The sequence below is a fragment of the Nannospalax galili genome, unplaced genomic scaffold (genome assembly GCF_000622305.1).
Source record: "Nannospalax galili isolate Female #2095 unplaced genomic scaffold, S.galili_v1.0 scaffold77, whole genome shotgun sequence".
Lineage (NCBI taxonomy): Eukaryota > Metazoa > Chordata > Mammalia > Rodentia > Spalacidae > Nannospalax > Nannospalax galili.
In genome coordinates this window covers 1,085,823-1,104,994 of record NW_008341457.1, presented here as the reverse complement: position 1 = coordinate 1,104,994, position 19,172 = coordinate 1,085,823, and the positions used below count along the sequence as shown (strand labels likewise).

The 19,172-nt window shown below is 52.4% G+C and overlaps 2 protein-coding genes across 9 annotated transcripts in view; both read left to right on the top strand.

Annotated features, from left to right (window-relative positions):
* Nucleotides 1–3,277, top strand: part of Catsperd (cation channel sperm associated auxiliary subunit delta) — a 37,029-nt gene extending 33,752 nt beyond the window's left edge. For all 7 annotated transcript variants that reach the window (XM_029565494.1, XM_029565493.1, XM_029565495.1 and 4 more), the window contains 3 exons: nt 1,319–1,502; nt 2,177–2,334; nt 2,696–3,277. In XM_029565494.1, coding sequence (XP_029421354.1) covers nt 1,319–1,502; nt 2,177–2,334; nt 2,696–3,161 — 808 coding nt within the window. In that variant the 3' untranslated portion in view covers nt 3,162–3,277. The remainder of the gene's footprint in view (nt 1–1,318; nt 1,503–2,176; nt 2,335–2,695) is intronic.
* Nucleotides 3,278–13,762: 10,485 nt separating this feature from the next.
* The window catches only part of Ranbp3 (RAN binding protein 3), a 44,207-nt gene continuing 38,797 nt past the window's right edge, over nt 13,763–19,172 (top strand). Inside the window, exon 1 of one of the 2 annotated variants that reach the window (XM_008836925.3) lies at nt 13,763–13,971. In XM_008836925.3, the coding sequence (XP_008835147.1) occupies nt 13,950–13,971 (22 nt within the window). In that variant the 5' untranslated portion in view covers nt 13,763–13,949. The remainder of the gene's footprint in view (nt 13,972–19,172) is intronic. The other variant, XM_008836927.3, reaches the window with a different exon arrangement.

Sequence of the window (19,172 nt, the reverse complement as noted above, 5' to 3'; positions counted from 1 at the left end):
TTTTTATTTTATGATTATGAGTGTTTTGCCTACATGTAAGTGCACCCGGGTCATGCAGTGTCCACGGAGGCCAGAAGAGGGAATTGGAACCTCTGGAACTGGAGTTACAGATGGTTGTTCGTTGCCATGTGGGTCCTCTGCAAGAGCTTCTGAGCCAGCTCTCCAGCCCCACACTTTTTTGGGCAGAAGTTGCTGGACTTGGACATGTACAGACCATTTTTCTTTCATTTTTCTGGGACATAGAGCAATTTGGGCTGGGTGAGTGACTGGGTGGTAAGGGAGCCTCCAAGGATTCCTCTGCAGTTCCTGGAAGCTGCCAGGTGAATTATCTTCACCTCAGGATTGTCTGGAAGCTGCCAGAACCACAAACACTTCAGGACTTTCTTCGGAACACAATTCAAAGGTTTTGTTTGTTTTAAGGCTGTTCTTATGTAGCCCAGGTGAGTCCAGAATTCATCATATAGCAAGTTTTGAACTCCTGACCCATGCTTGTACCCATGAGTGCTGTGATCACAGGCATGGGCCAGCAGCTCAACCGTGCCCTAGATTAAGTCACCTCTAGAGGACCCCCAAACCTACATACATGCAGTGTGCATCACTGTCTCACTGTATTGTTAATGGTAAAATGAAAAGAAGTCTGTACACACCTGTGCATGTGTGAGCTTTTTCCACATATTTTCACTCTGCATGTTGTTAGTTCAAGACTTGATGTCAAGGTTGGTTGAAAGCTCAAATGTTAAGTTTGGTTCAATCTTGGATGTCAACGTTGGCTCAGTCCTCAGGTGCAGACCCCAAAGATACTGGAAGGGACACCCCCCAGTCTTTATTCACAGTCTACCTTGAGGGTCAGGAGGGTTTGTTTCTTAGGGCTATCCCTGGAGCTCAGCTGCTGGATCTATCACCCAGCACGCAGGAAGCCCTGGGCGATGAACCTGGGATGAAGCACAAAAACCAGGCATGGTAGTGTTTGCCCGTCATCCCAGAAAGGGAGGTGGAGGCAGGAGGATCAGGAGTTCAAAGCCATCCTCAGCTACATAGCTCAACCTGGGCTACAAGGGAGAGAGGAAGAGAGAGGAAGGAAAACAGGCAAAGACATGGCTGAGCCTCTTTATTCCAGGCTCCTTTGTCCCCATCTGAGGGGGGACTCACGTTGGAGGTGACTTCAGTCCCTGCTGGCTCTGCCCTCTCCCTACTGTGCCTGTGCCTCCACACTCTGTGACTTGGGGGTCTTTTTCTGTTTTCTCCTGGGTCCCCCTTATGTCCCTGGCTTCTCCCATGCCTTCCATGGGGTGACTGTGTGCCTTGCGCTCTATCTCAGGTGGTGGAATGGACTAATGCACGAGATCGTGGACGCAGAGTACGTGCTGATGGAGGTGAATGGACTATTCACCTACTCCTACTCCCTGACAGCTGCCACGGCAGGCTGCAAGTCGCAGCCCCAGAACTGGACCACTGTCTTGGCAGCCACAGATAACTCGGAGTTCAAGTCCTGGGACAGAGAGGTAGGCCCAAGGAGCTGGGGCTCAGTGGGCAGAGACCTTGCCTAGCATCCACGAGGCCTGGATGCATCCCCAGCACTGCAGACCTGGGTGGTGGTGTCTCATCACAGCATTTGAGAGGTAAAGACAGGAGGATCAGGAGTTTAAGGCCATCCTGGGCTACATAGTGAATTTGAGACCAACTTGGGCTACAATAGTGGGTTTGAGGACAGCCTCATCTACATAGTGATCTTAAGGATAATCTGGGTTACATAGTGAGTTTGAGGACAGCTTGGGTGAGACTGAGGACAGCCTGAGGTACATGAGACCCTCATCTCAAATACAGCAATCACCACCCTAAAGACCGTATGTCCAAATAAGGCCAAACTCGAAAGTCGGGTGTCTTAGGGTTGCACCGTATGAATGACTGTGGGGGTGAGCATGGGGTGTGCACAGAAACACAGAGCATCATATCCACACTCCAGCTACTCTCACAGGCAGAACTGAACCTTGTGCCTCAGACTCCAGGAGGCCCAAGGGGCCAGGCTGGTTGGAGGCCTAGGCATTCAGCCAAGGTGCAGCCTGCAGAGCTTGGGTTGGGACATTGGGGGTTGGGGGGGTGTCACTGTCCACCATCTGGGAAGGATGGGGCTGAGGACCAGGCCTGTGGCATGCTGGACCCCTGTCTGCTTCCCCAGAACTACGTCAGCTGCCATGAATGGAGTGAGGATAGACCCCTGCTATGGCCAGACGTCCAGTACCAGATCCTCGGTGGCCGGACCAACAACAGGGTCATTTTTGACCAAAGAAATGGAATCTACGTCTTTTCCCTGTCAGTTGTGGACCCTCACTACAGGTGAGGGCTGTGCTGCGCTTTGAGGGCCTCAGGCTAGGAGTGCCCCTGGAGGGGGGTCACACTGTGTAGGGGTACTCGGCTCTATCATGATCTGGCAGATTCCAGCTGAAGCCCAGCATCAGTGCACATCTGTCATTCCAGCACTGGGAGGAGGTGCCAGCAGGGAAATCTGGTTCAAGGCCATCCTTAGCTACATAGTTAGTTGTAGGCCAGCCTGAGCTACATGAGACCCTGCATCAAAACTCACACACAGAAGAGAAAGTTGGCTGTAGTTCTGTCCAGTACATGATGCATGGCTCTTACACCAGAGTCGGGGATCCCATTACGGGGTCCCCGTGGCCTGTCTCCGCTGTCCCCACAGTTACTGTCACCTGGACACAGTCTTCAGCGTCTTTGTGTATGGAGCCTTGCCGCTGCCCCTGTTCCCACCCGAGCTCGTCATTCTGTTGCTCACCACCACCATGCTGCTGTCTGTGGGACTAGTCTACACCACCCCCAAGTTGCTGGCCACCGAGAGGGGCCACCACTTTAAGAGGTTCTGGTCCAGGCTCTGCCGAGGCTGCATCTGGTACTGCAGCTGCCCTTGGCTGCAACGCAACTTCCAGCGCTGGCTGCAAACCAGGAGGGTGAAATTCCAGCGAGAGGCCAAACAACAGTCAGAGGCCACAGGACAAATGGAGACTGAAAGATCCACAGACACCCTGCAACTGTCAGGCACAAAGAGACATACAGACACCAAGGGATATACAGACATCCAAGAATGGCCACAGACACAAACCAAGCCCAGGAGACGGTCATCTGACCATCACGTCCCAACACCACCATGATGTGAGAAGGTGTATCAATAAACTGTGAGGCATAAGGAAGGAGCAAGGATGTGTTCATGCTATGCAGGGGCTCTATCCCTGCCCCCTCTGCCCTCTAGGCTACACTCTACCCCTGAGCCACGCCCCCAGCCCCTCACTGGGGATTCTAGGCTGTCACTCTACCCTGAGCCACGCCCCCAAGCCCCTCACTGGGGACTCTAGGCTGTCACTCTACCCTGAACCACGTCCCCAGCCCCTCACTGGGGATTCTAGGCTGTCACTCTACCTGAGCCACGCCCACAGCCCCTCACTGGGGACTCTAGACTGTCACTCTACCCTGAGCCACGCCCCCAGCCCCTCACTGGGGATTCTAGGCTGTCACTCTACCTGAGCCACGCCCACAGCCCCTCACTGGGGACTCTAGACTGTCACTCTCCCCTGAGCCACGCCCCCAGCCCCTCACTGAGGATTCTAGGCTGTCACTCTATCCTGAGCTACATCCTCAGCCCCTCCCTGGGGGATTCTAGGCTATTATTCTACCCCTGACCCAACCCCCTGCCTCTCACTGGGCCTCACTTAGGCTGTCACTCTACCACTGAGCCACGCCCCCAGCTCCTCAATGGGGATTCTAGGCAAGGACTGTCCTGCCTAGAGATAGACTGCCACAGAGTCAAGCAGCTTTGTGGGGTTTTTGTTTTGTTTTGTTTTGTTTTGTTTTGTTTTGTTTTGTTTTGAGACAAGGTCTCCCTGTAGCCCCAGCTGGCCTGGAACTCCCTATGTGGACAAGGCTGGCCTCAAACTCACAAAGATCCGCCTGCCTCTGCCTCCCGAGTGCTGGGATTAAAGGCATGTGCCACTATGCCTGGCAACTGGTGTCTTGTTGAACTGGCATTACACAGATGAGAGCTACTGTGTGGACTCTAGATTTACACACTGTCCTCTACAAGACCTGTAAGTGCTCTTAACCAGGGGTCCATCTCTTTCATCCCTTGCTCCTTAGTTTTCAAAAAAATTGTTATTAATGTGAGAATGTCAGCTCACTTCCTCCCATCCCTCTCCTGTATTTAATTTCTGTTTTTGTAGTGTGAATGGATGTGAGTCTGTGTATGCATGTATCCATATGTGGGTGCAGTGCCTACAGTGGCCAGATGAGGCCAAGGCCTTCAGATCTGGAGCTGGAGTTAGACGTGGTTGTGAGCCATTGCTGTGGGGCTGGAGACTGAATTAGGGTCTTTGTGGGGAGCAGTAATCACTCTTAACTGCTGAACTCTCTCCTCTAGACCTCCAATTTGTTTTTGAGATAGAATCACTCAGCTGGTTGGTTTGGCTTAGATGTCTGGCCATTGAACCCCAGGGATCCTCCTGTCTCTGCCTCTCCAAAACTGGGATTACAGGGTTGCACCACAAGGCTCAGCTTTCCATATGATTTGAGGATTCCAACTCAGGCCCTTGTGTCCTCGTACTTGTGAGGTAAGCAGATTACACATGGTGGTGCCTTTTGGGCCAGGAGTGGCTTCTCAGAGGTGAGTCTGATCAGCAGCCAAGCAAGAGTATGTTGGTGGCTTTGCAGTTCCATCTCAAAAGTTACTAAGAAAACTATTTGAGACAGGGTCTTCCTGTAGCCTCAGCTGGACTGGAATTACTTATGTAAACCAGGCTGGACTTGGAAATCACAAAACTCCCCAACTCTGCTTCCTGAGGGCTGGGTTTAAAGGTGTGCACCACCACACCTCGTATTATTTTAACATTCTATTTGGAAATATCGCTATAAAAAATAGACGTCGCTATGCTGGTCGGTGGTTCAGTGGGTAGAGTGCAAGTCTAGCATGCACAAAGCCCTGGGTTCAACTCTCCACACTGGGCATAGTGACACACACTTGTCATCTCAGCACTGAGGAGGAGGAAGCAGGAGGATCAGGAGTTTAAGGTCTCCCTGTAGCCTCAGCGGCCTAGCACTATGTAGACCAGGCTCGCCCTGAATTCACAAAGATCTGCCTGCCTCTGCCTCCCAAGTGCTGGGATTAAAGGCCTGTGTTACCACATCCCGCCCTTTTGATTTTATTTAATGTGTATGAGTGTTTGGCCTGCACAGATGTAAGCATACCACGTGTTGGACAACGCCCATGGAGTTCACAAGAGGATGTTGGATCCCCTGAAACTGGAGTTACGGATGGTTGTTACCTGCCACGTGGGTGCTGGGAACTGAACGTGGGTGCTGGGCACACATGCACACACACACACACACACACACACACACACACAGACACACACACACGTGTGCCTACACACATGGACACACATATACAGGAAAAGAATCAGTAACTGAACAGAGGCTGAGGAAGACCCAGGTATAGAGAGCTCAGGCCCCACAGCCCAGCTCACACTCCCATGAAGCAGTTACTGAGCACTGAACTGCTCAGCTTGGAATCATCCTGGTCCTCTGCCACCCCCCAGTGGACACCATGTGAAGATCCCTTCCTTTTCCTGGGAAGCCTGCAGGCTTGGTTGTTTGATCTAACCTGGAAGATTTGGATCAGATTTGCAGCAATTGGGCCGAGCCTAGTGGCTCATGCCTGTCCAGCATTTGAGAGCCTGAAGCAGGAGGACTGCTCACAAAGTTGAAGCCTAGGCTATATAGTGAGTTCCAGGCCAGCCTGGGCCACAAAGTGAGACCCTGTCTCCAAACAAAAACAAGAAACACTGCATGCCATGAAAAATCAGGAGCCAGGCGTTAGAGTTTGGGACCAGCCTGGGGAGAGAGAGAGAGAGAGAGACAGAGAGAGAGAGAGAGACAGAGAGAGAGACAGACAGAGAGAGAGAGCGCCAAAGAGTGCCATAGGAGCCATAGCCATACAGAAAGCTATGGAAGCCAGCTGTGGTGGAGTGCACCTGTGACTCCAGCACTGGTTCTCAAGTTCAAGAACAGAGACTGGCCTGGGTTCTAGAAGGAACCAGTCTCCCCTGCCCCCTAAAAACTGAAACAGTGCACCTCAACATCTCAAATATATAGACAACTGCTTCTAGTTGTGTCATTAACCTGCACATTCAGATTTAGGTCTGGGTTGGGCCTGGGATCGGACCCATGCCATCAGGTTGGCAGCAACCTTTTCCTGTAGAGACAGTTCAGCTGGTAAAGTGCTTGCATTTCAAGCATGCAGACCAAGTTCAAGCCCCAGGACCCATGTAAAGTCAGGGGAGGTGGTGCACACTTGTAATTCTAGTCAGGGAGGTAGGGACAGGAGGACCCCTTGGGCTCCAGGGCCAGTCATATAACATAATTGCTGAGTTCCAGGCCAGTGAGATCCTGTCTCTAAATAAGCAGAAAGGTGCCTGGTGTCTGGGAGGGTGACAGGCAAGGCTGTCTTGTGACCCGCTCCCCCCCACCACACACACAAGAAACAGCTAGTTTGCTGTTTTTTTGAGACAGGCTCTCATGTAGCCCAGGCTGGCCTTCAACTCTAAGTAGCTGAGGATGACCCTGAACTCCTGATCCTCCGGCCTCCATCTGATGCTGGCATGACAAGAGGACACCACCATTCCCAGCTTGATGGGTAGTTTGCCATCCTCTAGTCCAGGACACATTTCTGAGATTGTCTTGTGTTTATCTGCAAGCATGCTCACCACTTCCAGGACCTTGTCTCAGCCTCTCCCCTTGACTCTTAGCCCCTAGTAGGGTGTGGTGGTCATTTCCCAGCTGCCTCTGGGGTTGCAGCAGAGCCTGTGTATACATGTGCACACAGAGCTGGCTGTAAATTTAACTTGTATGATTTTTATCACTTAGGTCTAGACAACAATCAATAAAACAATCTGAGGGCTGGCGAGACAGCTCAGTCAGAAAAGCACTTGGCTTGCAAAAGGCCCTGAGTTCAAATCACCAGAAGCCACGGAAAAAGCAGGCCTGGTGACAACACCAGCAATGGGGAGGCAGAGATGGGCCGATCCCTGGGGCTCCATGGCCAGACAGCACAGTGAGTCCAGGTTCAGCGAGACCCTGTCCAAAAAATGAGGTAGACGGTGCCTGTCAGAAGACACTGAGCTTTTCCTCTGATCTCCACACACACAATAGATAATCAAATATGAGCCCTGGTTTGAAGTATTTCCTGATTTTCTTGGTGTAAACATTTCATCTTTGTGTTTACACAGTGTTGGGGAGAGGTGCAGTGTATGTACCTGCTTTTTTATTTTTCTCCTTTCTGGGTGTGATCCCCAGACCAGTGAGCAGTGTGTGTGTATCACCCAGAAGCTGGGTATGGATCCCAAGATAACTGGCCATGGTGGTACTCCCGGGTCTCCATGACACAGAGGCTGCAGCAGGAGGATCTGGAGTTCCAGGCCAGTCTGCACTGCAGAATGAGACCTCGCATCAATGTAAGGAGCTGAGGGGGGGCAGGAGGTGCATCGAGAGCCGGCTTGGCACAAGGCCTGGACTGAGTTCTCAGTACTGAAAAGGAAAGGAAAGGAAGGGCCAGCAAGGTGGCTTAGCAGGAAAAGGTGCTTGCTGCCAACCTGATGGCATGGGTCCAATCCCAGGCCCAACCCAGACCTAAATCTGAATGTGCAGGTTAATGACACAACTAGAAGCAGTTGTCTATATATTTGAGATGTTGAGGTGCACTGTTTCAGTTTTTAGGGGGCAGGGGAGACTGGTTCCTTCTAGAACCCAGGCCAGTCTCTGTTCTTGAACTTGAGAACCAGTGCTGGAGTCACAGGTGCACTCCACCACAGCTGGCTTCCAGAGCTTTCTGTATGGCTATGGCTCCTATGGCACTCTTTGGCGCTCTCTCTCTCTGTCTGTCTCTCTCTCTCTCTCTCTCTCTCTCTCTCTCTCTCTCTCTCTCTCTCTCTCCAGGCTGGTCCCAAACTCTAACACCTGGCTCCTGATTTTTCATGGCATGCAGTATTTATTGTTTTTGTTTGGAGACAGGGTCTCACTTTGTAGCCCAGGCTGGCCTGGAACTCACTATATAGCCTAGGCTTCAACTTTGTGAGCAGTCCTCCTGCCTCAGCCTCTCAAGTGCTGGCGTGACAGGCATGAGCCACTAGGCTCCGCAATTAATCTTCCAGGCTAGATCAAATAGCCAAGCCTGCAGGCTTCCCAGGAAAAGGAAGGGATCTTCACATGGTGTCCACTGGGGGGTGGCAGAGGACCAGGATGATTCCAAGCTGAGCAGTTCAGTGCTCAGTAACTGCTTCATGGGAGTGTGAGCTGGGGTGTGGGGCCCGAGCTCTCTATACCTGGGTCTTCCTCAGCCTCTGTCCAGTTACTGATTCTTTTCCTGTGTATGTGTGTCCATGTGTGTAGGCACACGTGTGTGTGCATGTGTGCATGTGCACTTCTGCACATGTGCAGGCCCGAGCTTAACAGGGGCGTCTTCCTCAGTCATTTTCCATTTACTCTGAGGCAGGGTCTCTCGCTGGCCCCAGAGCTGGCCAATTTGCACCCACACCAGGGTTCCAGGCAGGGCGAGGCCATGGCTCACACATGTGGCTTCCAAATCTGAACTCAGGATCCAAACTCTGGTCCTCAAGCTTGCACAGTGAGTGCTTTTATCCACAGAGCGTCTTCCCAGCCTCCACCTTGTGTTTGTGAGACAGTCTCTCACTGAATCTGAGCTCACTGATTCAGCTTGTCATACTGGGATTTGAAGGCGGGACACTGGGGTGGGGTGGGTAGAGGGCATGGGAGTAAAACAACCTTACCTGCCACCCAACCCTGTCTCTCCAGTGAACAGGGCCACTGTTCCCAGCCACTACCTGCAGATGCCATTGGGGTGTGCAGGGTGGGGAGCTTCCAGGGAAGCCCTATGACACTACAGAAAGTTGGAGGATATTCAGGGGGCATTGGAAGGAAAAGAAGCCCCTGAACTGAACTTCCCAGGACAAAAGAGCCATAGTCTGTGAAGACTCTACAAGGCTGCTTGGCTCTGGTAGTAGAGAGTGGGAATGTTGCAGGTCCAGGGACAAATCATCTAGGGACATCTTTATACCTTAATAGGGGTTCATCACCCAGCTCTGTCTGTGGGCAACATCGTGGGGGAACTAGGCATGTCCCGTTGGACCCCTGAGATCTGCCACAGATAGCCTGTGACCACAGCAGAGCTCTCCCTGCTTTGCTGGATGCTCTGGACCACATGTTCCCACCAATGTATTTCATAAGTGTTTGGATTTATGGCTTTTTTGTTCTGTTAGTATAAAAACTTCACCAAACTGTTAACACATTCGAACATGGAATTTGGGGGAACCTGAAACTGTGTTCCTGGGCCATGGTCACTCATATTTGGCTCTGGTATAAATAGCTTGAGGAGAGAGTTGTGGGGTTTTGTTTTTTCATTGACAAGCCCCTCACCCCCAGAGTCTGGATGAATCCTCTCATCAGCTGAATCAGGAATTTCATCACACAGGTGTTGGAGAACTGGCTCAGCAGTTAAGAGCACTGGCTGCTCGTGCAGAGGACCCAGGTTTTGGTTCCCAGCACCCATATGACAGCTAACAACCACCTTTAACTCCAGTTCCAGGGGATCCAAGTCCCCCTTCTTACCTCTGTGGGCGGGCATTGCACTACATGGGTGCACTTAAATACATGCAGGCTAACACACACATACATTAAAAAAATTTCTTTAAAAAAGAAATGTTAAAAAAAAGGAAGCAACCTGTGGTGCACCCCTTCCTGGAACACCCCCATAGGCCTCTCTTCTCCTCACCAAACACCAAATAGGCTGGGTCTTCTGAACATGGGATGTTCCTTTTGGGCCCCTGAACTGATGGGGTGCTAGTATCTAGGAGGGTGGGGAACATGGGGGTGACCTCAGGGAGGTCAAGTGAGGCTGGTCAAGTCTACAGACAACAGCACTTCCTGCTGACCATGCTGTCTCCTGGAACCCTCACTCCAAAGCTCAGGGGTTGGGACTGTGTCTCCCCACCGATGCAAGTTCATGGTGCATCCCCGACATGTCACTTCCCCCAGTTGATGCTCCTGACTGTGGGGGATGCAGGCTTGCAGAGGCTGACACTGAGCTCCACACTGCAGCCACATTGGACAGGGGAAGGACTGTAATAAGGGGCCGGGCACATAGCACTGATGTCCTCTGCTCACAGCCTGGTGGCATAAGACCAGAGGTGCTAGCTAACAAAGAGGCTGAGGCAGGAGAAAAATGTCTCATGGGCAACTTAGTGAGCCCTGTCCAAAAAAATAGGGTTGGGGGTTGTAGAGATAGCTCAGCGGTTAAGAGCACTGGGTGCTGTTGCAGAGGACCCACATTCAAATCCCAGCATCTACATGGCGGTTAACAACCATTAGTAACTCCAGTTCCAGGAGAATCCAATGCCCTCCTCTGACCTCTGCAGGCATTGCACGACATGGCTGTACCTATCTACATGCAGGCAATATACTCATACACATAAAATAATAATGAATAAAATATTTTTTATTATTTATTTATTTTTTGGCCTTTTTGAGACAGGGTCTCTGTAACCCCAACTGGCCTGGAACTCACTATGTAGACCACCAGGCTGGCTCACAGAGATCTGCCTGCCTCTGCCTCCCGAGTGCTGGGATTAAAGGCGCGGGCCACCATGCCGGGCCAATATTTTTATTTTTGTCTTCTTTTTTTTTTTTTGAGACAGGGTCTCCTTGTAGTTCCAGCTAGCCAGGCTATCCTCGAACTCACAGAGATCTGCCTGCCTCTGCTTCGCGACTGCTGGGATTAAAGGCATGTGCCACCATGCCCAGCAGAAATAAAATATTTTTAAAAATAGAGGGTTGAGGGTATGGCTCAAGGGTAGAGCCCCAGTGAGGGACCGGGGTCCTGGCTCAGGGGTGGTGTGACAGCCTAGAATTCCCCAGTGAGGGGCTGGGGGCGTGGCTCAGGGTAGAGTGACAGCCTAGAATCCCCAGTGAGGGGCTGGGGGCATGGCTCAAGGGTAGAGTGACAGCCTAGAATCCCCAGTGAGGGGCTGGGGGCGCGGCGGCTCAGGGTAGAGTGACAGCCTAGAATCCCCAGTGAGGGGCTGGGGGCGTGGCTCGGGGTAGAGTGACAGCCTAGAATCCCCAGTGAGGCGCTGGGGGCGTGGCTCAGGGGCAGAGGGACAGCCTAGAATCCCCAGTGAGTATGGTTTTATTTGCAAAGCCCATACCTGCAGCCCAGTGCGCCCTCACCCGGGCTGCTGCTCTTCAGCCCCTGACCTTTTCTGTCTCCCCAGCCATCCCACATGGCCTTCAGAAAGCAGTGAAGGGACTGGCTTCCAAACTGGGATGGTAGAGACAAAATCTGAGTCACAAAGTAAGATACCACCTCCGAAATGACAATGTGTCAGCAAGGTCAAATTTATTTCTGCTTACGAGGGTGTGTGGCCACCAAAAACAAGAGAGAAATCACGGCCAAAATGGGGTTCAGTTTTTACCGCTAATGAAGCTCTTGCAGAGGACCCGGGTTCTGTTCCCAGCATCCACATGGAGGCTAACAACTGTCTGTAACTCCAGTTCCAGGGGATGTGATGCCATCTTGTCTTCTGGCCCCCAAGAGCATTGCACAAATGTGGTGCACTTACATGTGGGTGGTAACACACACACATAAAAATAATAAATTAATATTTTATTATTTTTATTTAATTTTTTAAATTTTATTTGTATTTTATGTGTATACGTGTATTGCCCACATGTAGGCAAGTGCACCCGTGTTGAGCAATGCCTGTAGAAGTCAGAGAGGCCGTCGGATCCCCTGGGACTGGAGTCACAGACAGTTGCCAGTCACCATATGGGTGCTGGGATTCTAACCTGGGTCCTCTGCAAGAACAACGTGTTCTGCAAGAACCACCATTATTCTCAACCTCTGAGCCATCTCTCCAGCCCCATTATTTTTATTTTATGTGTATGCACGTATGTATTGCTAGTGTGTAGGTAAGTGAGTGCACCGTGTCATGCAAAGCCTGCGGAGGACAGAAGAGGCCGTCCAATCCCCTGGAACTGGAGTTACAGTTGTTAGCTGCCATGTGGACGCTGGGATTCAAACCTGGGTCTTCTGCAAGAACAACCAGTGTTCTTAACTGCTGAGCCATCTCTCCAGCCCCAACAATAAATTTTTAAAAAGGCAAACGCTGTCTGGGGATCAGTTTGAAAGCTGCTTGGCAATGGATGTGTCTATAAGCCTCTGCAACAGGCCCTTAACAAAAGGGATTATACCACATTCTATTAGCCTCACTAATTCAACTACTAAAATTAAGAAGTTAAAACCAAAACCATGCCAGGTATGGTGGCACACACCTTTAACTCCAGTATTCAGGAGGCAGAGGCAGGTGAATATGAGATGGAGGCCAGCCTGGTCTACAAAGTGAGTTCCAGGCCAAAAAACCAGAAACATTCCATCTTGGAGAGAAGCTTGTTAATATACAGGCCGTCTTGTGGGGTGGTGACACATTCCATGTGCAAGGAAGCTCCTTAAGCTCAGGAAGGCCCTGAAACTGAGTGTATTCACTTATATACACTTAGGGCTTCTAAGGACTGCTGGAAAAGGCTCTCAGTGCAGCTGAGCCTCTGGATACTCTCCAGCCTGGCGCTGACTGCAGGGTGTGCAGTGTGCTCCAGGCTTCCTGCTTCCCTGAGCTGGCACCACGCTGGGGTGGGCTATGGTGATACACCTGTCTCTAAGTCATTTCTGCTCCTGTAAGTAACCAATAAAACTCATCGGTTCACCAAGTTGGACTTCGGTGGTATCCTTACTTTGGTCTGTGTTCACTCCCTATCTGGGGTGGATACACATTTGTTCACACACAGAGATTCTCCTGTCTCTGCTTCCCAAGAGTTGGGATTGGACCGAGTGTACTCCGGGATGTACTCTGCGGAGGCTGTGGAGAGCAGGGCCGTGGGCTCGCGTTTTCCTTTTTCCCAGGATCTGATCATTAATTAATGATGGGAACCCGAGGTAACTGGTGCTACCGCCAGAGAAAGGACTCAGGGGGCTTAATCCCGCTCTCCGGGGGCGGGGGTGTCATAAGGTTGAGAGACTTTGATCTCGTTTTGAAACTATATATTGAAATAAGCACATTGAAGCTATACCATATATAACATATTAAATGCAATCCTTAATTTAGACATCTGATCCCTCCCTGACAGGAATGAGTCCATCAGGATGGACTTCCTCGGAGGGATGGGAAACCAGGCATGCACCTGCTAAACCTGTTTGATAGAAAAGACGGGCTCTCTCACAGGAGAAACCGAGACCTGACGCACCGAGTCCCCTTGTGCGCGCGGAGAAAAGCCCCCAGCAGTCCTAGGGCTTTACCTAGAAATCTGCCTCGGCTGCAACACCCCAGAAACGCCATCAAGCAAGGCGCGCAGGAAAGCCGCACCCTCTGTGCGCAAGCGCGGCGCTCTAACCACGCCCCCACCCCCGCGGCGTCCCTTCAGCCAGAAAACCACCAGGACTACCGGCGAGCTCGCGCTGCCCGTACGCATGCGCGGTCTTTCGACCACGCCCCAGCCCGGCGGCAGCCTTTCAGTCTGTAGACGACCGGTAGGATAGCTTGGAGCCGCGAGCTGCCGCTATACATGCGCGGCGTTTTTACCACGCCCCCTCCCTCGGAGGGCGGGAAGTGGCGGCCGGAGGGGCGGAATCGTTAGTACGCAGGCGCACGATCGAAGCGCGAGCGCGTTCCAGTCTCCGCGGGCGGCCCAATGCACACGCGCAGACTGCCCGCCTCTTCTCTCCGGCGTCGGCTAGCGGAATGCGCAGGCTCATAAAGTCTTCTAAGTAGAAAGCAGGCCGAACTCGGGGGCCGGGCGCGGGGCCTTGTGGGAGGGCTTAAGGAAGTAAAATGGCGGATCTGGCGAACGAAGGTAGGGGAGGTGCCGTCCGGGGCCAGCTGGCGGCTTGCGAGCGGGCAGCGGGAGGTTGAGGGCGTCCCAAACTCGAAAGGAGTGTCTCCGAGTGTGGGAATCCGGCCTAATCCGGTCTAGACCCCCAGCGGGGGCCCCCCCCCGACATGGGCAAGCCGCCCTCGGCCCCTCTCCTCGCGGCCGGCACGGCTTGGGGCACCGTCCGTCCTGAGGAGCCTTGAGCCCCGGTTTCGACCGTCACCCGAGGTCTTCCGGCCCCGCACGTCGTGCTTGGGGTCCCACGGGGCTGGAGACGCAGCCCAGCGGCCTCGGGTGGGCAGAGACCTCTGGGCCTGGTTGCGGCCGGAGCGCGCCACGCTCCGTTCTCCGCCCCTTCGCTGGGGACCCGGCTTCCGCCCCCGGCCTGGTCTGTGGCCTTCATCTCTCGAGGTCCTCATTCTCCACGACCTCTTCCTTGCACTCCAAGATCTACTCACCTCCACTCACACCGGAATCTGGGTCCCCTATTCTCGCCACTGTTCAACCTGGCCCTCCTGGGTTCACCTGATGCCCCCCCCCCGTCGTTTTTAGGTCCGGTCACCCGATCTTGAAAGTCCTAGCTGCTTCTACACACCCCCTTTTGATTTTTGACACTGATCGCCTTCCCCTGAGCGCTTTGTATGAGGTAATGCTTCCCTATTCTGGAGAACCTGGCACCTCCGTTCCGAGGTGCGCCTCGTGTCCCCCCAGTTGAGGCCCTGTCAATTGAAATGCAATTCCTAGGTGCTGCACCTCCCATTTTTTTTGCACTGTGATGCCCCCAGCTCTCACACTGCACCTGAGCGCTTTGAACAAGGTAACCCCAATCCCGCAATCAACCTGCAGCTGTATGTCCCACTGACGTCTACCATCAGTGCCTGTCCCAGGCTTGTAGCTTCAGGACTTGTCAGGTCTATTTTTAGCTTTGTCTTTTCTCTGTGTGCAACTGCAGGTAGGCTGCCTTAACAGCAAGGACCTGGTTCTTCACAGTGTCATTCTCCTTCCTGGCTGTGACATATGGCCTGCAGCTATACAAAACTCGGGGATGTGTAAGGTTACTCAGAGGATGCACTCAGTCTGGGGGAGGGGGAGTTGGGATGGTGCAGGTGCCCACCCACATAGTGTTTACACCTGCTCTACTGTCTGTCATAAGGTAGCTGCATCTAAGTCAGTTTACTGAGGTGGTCACCCAGCTGATAGAGAGCAGAGATGTGAATCAAGGTGGTCTGGGGTGAAACCAAGAGGTTCCCCGTTCTATTTGTGGATGACTCTATTTTTATAAAGGGGTGGAGGCAGAAGGGGGCCAAAAACTGAACGTGTGTTGTACTCTGGTGATTGCTTGAAGTCCCTTCCTTCATTTTCTTTTTCTTTGGGGAGGAGGGCAGGGTCTTCCTGTATTCCAGGAACTCATTATGTAAACCAGGCTGGCCTTGAACTCACAGAGGTACTCCTCCAGAGTGCTAGGATTAAAGCTGTGTGCCACCATGCTGGGCTCCTTTCTTTTTTGTTTCTTTGTATCTTGCCCCAGCTGGCCTGGAACTGCTATGTAGAACAGGCTGACCAAGATCTTACAGAGATAGTCCGGGTGCTGAGATTAAAGAGGTGTACCACCATGCCTGACTCTTTTTTTTAAAATTTTATTCTGTTTTTGGCTTTTTTGAAACAGGGTCTCATGTAGCCTAGGCTAGCTTCAAACTCACTATGCAACTGGGGTTGACCTTGAACTGATCCTCCTGCCTCTCCCTCCCAAATGCCAAGATGACAGGCGTGTGGTAGACTTATTAGTTCGAGAACTCTGTGTCCCACATTGTTGATAACTCCATTGGGGTGGGTAGCATCATGTCCAGGGCAAAATCCTAACCACCTCTCCACAAGCCTGTATCCAATAGTTTCCATTAACAACTTGACTAAGTCCTGTTTGAATGATCTCCTAGCTGGGAATGAATTCTGTCTCATGAAACACATTTGCAGTGTGTGCCGCCTTTCCTGTGGCCACTGCATCTGTGGGAGCCTCTGCCTCTTTCTCTTCTCATCTGACTTCCTGTACACCCCCCTCCCCTCCTCTGACCCCTCAGCTACAACCTGTACTCCTTGGATGGGCTGGCTCTTCTTTGTGAGACTTTTTGTTTCAGCAAATCCCTCTGCCTCCTGTTGCTTTAACTGTAGTTGCTTGTTGTTTCAGTGGTGCTCTGTGAGGGATTCCCTGACCACCATTTAAATGGTGGCCACCACCTTTTCTGTCCTCTGCCCCACTTTACCACCTCAGTTGTCCCCCAGCAGACTAGGTTGAGCCCCATCAGAGCATCAGTGCCACGAGGGTGGGGAGGGTGGGTGTGTCTCTCTCACTAGTGGGTCCCTTGCTTCTAGAACAGGAGCTCTGAGAGTGAACACAGGAATGAATGAATGAATGAAGGAGTTTGGTGATGAGAATTGTCACTGTGAGAGACTTGGGCACAGAGGGGCCATTTGCTGTCCTCCAAGGGTCACTTTCTCCTGTAGCCCACACATGCTGTCCATAGCCGATTGTACACTCGACCGTAAAATAGACATGTGGAATGTTTGGCAGTGAGCACTCACCTGCTGTTTGTCTCTGATACTGGTTCCGTGACAGTCGGACTCAGGAGGTGACATCCTTGTGGGCTTCTGTGCCTCAGATCCGTCATCCACTGTATCGGTCACTGTGTTTCTAGAACACTCCATCTCTGGGGTATGTAACCCAAGTAGGGTTGTCCCTTTGTAAAGTAGGGCTTCCCTGCTATTTTTATTTTATTTTTTTGGTCTTTTTGAGACAGGGTCTTCCTGTAGCCCCAGCTGTCCTGGAACTCAATGTGTAGACCAGGCTGGCCTTGTACTCACAGAGACCCACCTGCCTCTGCCTCCCAAGAGCTGGGATTAAAGGCGTGCACCACCACACCCGGCCTATTTTTATTTTATGTGTATGAGTGTGTTGCCTGCATGTAGGTAAGTGCACCCATGTTGTGCAATGCCCGCGGAGGACAGAAGAGGCCATCCGATCCCCTGGAACCGGGGTTACAGACAGTTAGCTATCATGTGGGTGCTGGGATTTGAACCTGGGTCTTCTGCAAGAACAACCAGTGTTCTTAACCACTGAGCCATCTCTCCAGTCCCTGGCACTGGTTTTTGTTTTCTTTTGAGGTGAGCTCTCATGTAGCCCAGGCTGGCCTTGAGCTCACCCTGTAGCTGAGGTTGACCTTGAGCTCCTGATCCTCCTGCCTCTGCAAGCCAGGTTCTGTGCATGCCAAGCAAGTGTACTCCAGCCCTGATGCCTCTGTGTTTTGCCGTTTTGCCTCTGTGTTTTGCAGTTTTGGGGACAACCCACTCCAAGCTCCCCAAGTCACAAGCTCCCTCTTACCATTGTCTTGTGCCATTCCAGACTCAGATCCTGAGTCCATCCATCTTCCCTCCCAGCTTCTCCATCCTTCCCATCTCTGTCTGTCCCTGCTCTGGGCCATCCCATCGCTGTGACAGTCTGAAGTGGTGGCTGTCCACTGTGGATGTCCAAGTTCCCCAGGAGCCTCCAGAGAGGCTCTGGTCTGGGGTTCTAGTCACGCAGCCTGGGTCACAGAGCCCTGCTCTGTGCAGCTTGGCTGAGATAAACTTTGCTCACCAGCAAGAGAGCATCCTCTGTGGTGGTCTAGCTCTGCATAGTGCTGCCTCTGGTTGCCATGGTGATCTCATAGTGGGGCAGGCAGCTCACACAGTCCTTCTGTACAAGGTATCTAGTTTGGGGCTCTCAGAAATTCACTCTCAGTGCTTTTGTCTGGGGAGAGAGGGACAGAGAAGGATCTGGAATGTTCCAGGCTCTCCCAAACTCGCTGTTCTTCCTGTTTCTGGAGGTCCTCAAAGCCGTGAACAGGAGAAGCGGGGTTCAGGTTTTGGCAGAGGGCATGGGGATGGCAAAGGGGGCAGGGCCAGGAAACAGTGGGTCTGGCTGTTGCATAGTCAGTCAAGTTCTGGTGGTGGGCCATGTATGTGTGCAGTGTGAAGTGTGCTACAGTGTTGTGGTGCTGTTGGCATGTTGGCTGCATGGGACTGTCCTGTGCATTGCATATGTAGTGGCACGGTGGCTGTTGGCATGCCCCTGGCCCCTGTTGTGGGGTGGCAACCACCAATCAAAATCACCTCCATACCCAGCCCCTCACAGGGTGGGCCATAGTGTGGAACAGCCCCTAGGTGAGGCCCATGGGTATAATGGGACGGTGGGTACAGGGTGTGCCCCTTAGAAGGCAGGTGCTCTTAATGTGTCTGAACTTTAGTTGCATCTCAGGCCTCAGTTTCCCCACAAGCAAAATGGGAATACTGGTCACGGAACCTGTCTTGCTGTGTGCATGTGTGGCTTAGGATGCCGGTAGTGAGTGCTCGCTCACTCAGGGAGAAAGGGAGGGAGGGGTGCTGAGCATGGTGGTACAGGCCAGGGATGCCAGCCTCTCTGGGGGCTGAGGCAGGAGGATTGTAGGCCAGAGGCCAACTTGGACAATTCAGGGAGACCCTGTCTCATAAGAGAGAAAGAGCTGGGGTGTGAGACTTTCCTAGAATATGCAAGGTCTTGGGGTTCCAGCCACAGTACTGCATGGGTGGAAGGATGGGAGGGAGAACAGGATGAGTCCAAATTGTGGGGGGCTCTGCTGCCAGGTTGGCCCTGCTGAGCCCCTGCCGAGACCAGAAGGCATGCCTCTCTCCCCCAGATCCTGTCTGCCTGTCACTGCATGACCTTGTAGCCTGAGGCTTCTTAGCCCGAACACAGTGGACTCCTAGGGGAGGCTCCTTGCTGTGTGTTGGGGATGCCACCTGGACTTAACAGGTGCCCATAGACCAGGTGTCCTGTCACCAAATGTTGGCACATGTCGCCTATGGCTGTCAGGATTGGGCTCCTTGCCACCTTGCTTCTTAAAACCCTTTTCCTATCCTAAACTAATCTTTGGAATGAGGGAAAAGCAGTCCGTGGATGTGTCCTAGGCCAGGCCTTGGCCTGACCTCCATCTCTACACAGGGGGTGGCAGCTGAGGAGTATTGTGACCAGGCTGCAGAAGTTTGATCTCCTTGTGGCTGGAGCACCTGCGTATGGACAGAAGCTAGCTCACCTGGTCAGACTCCAGCCTGCCTCTCTGGGAACAGGAATTACTCTCCTGGGTGCAGTCCCTGCTCAGTAGGGTTGCCCGGGA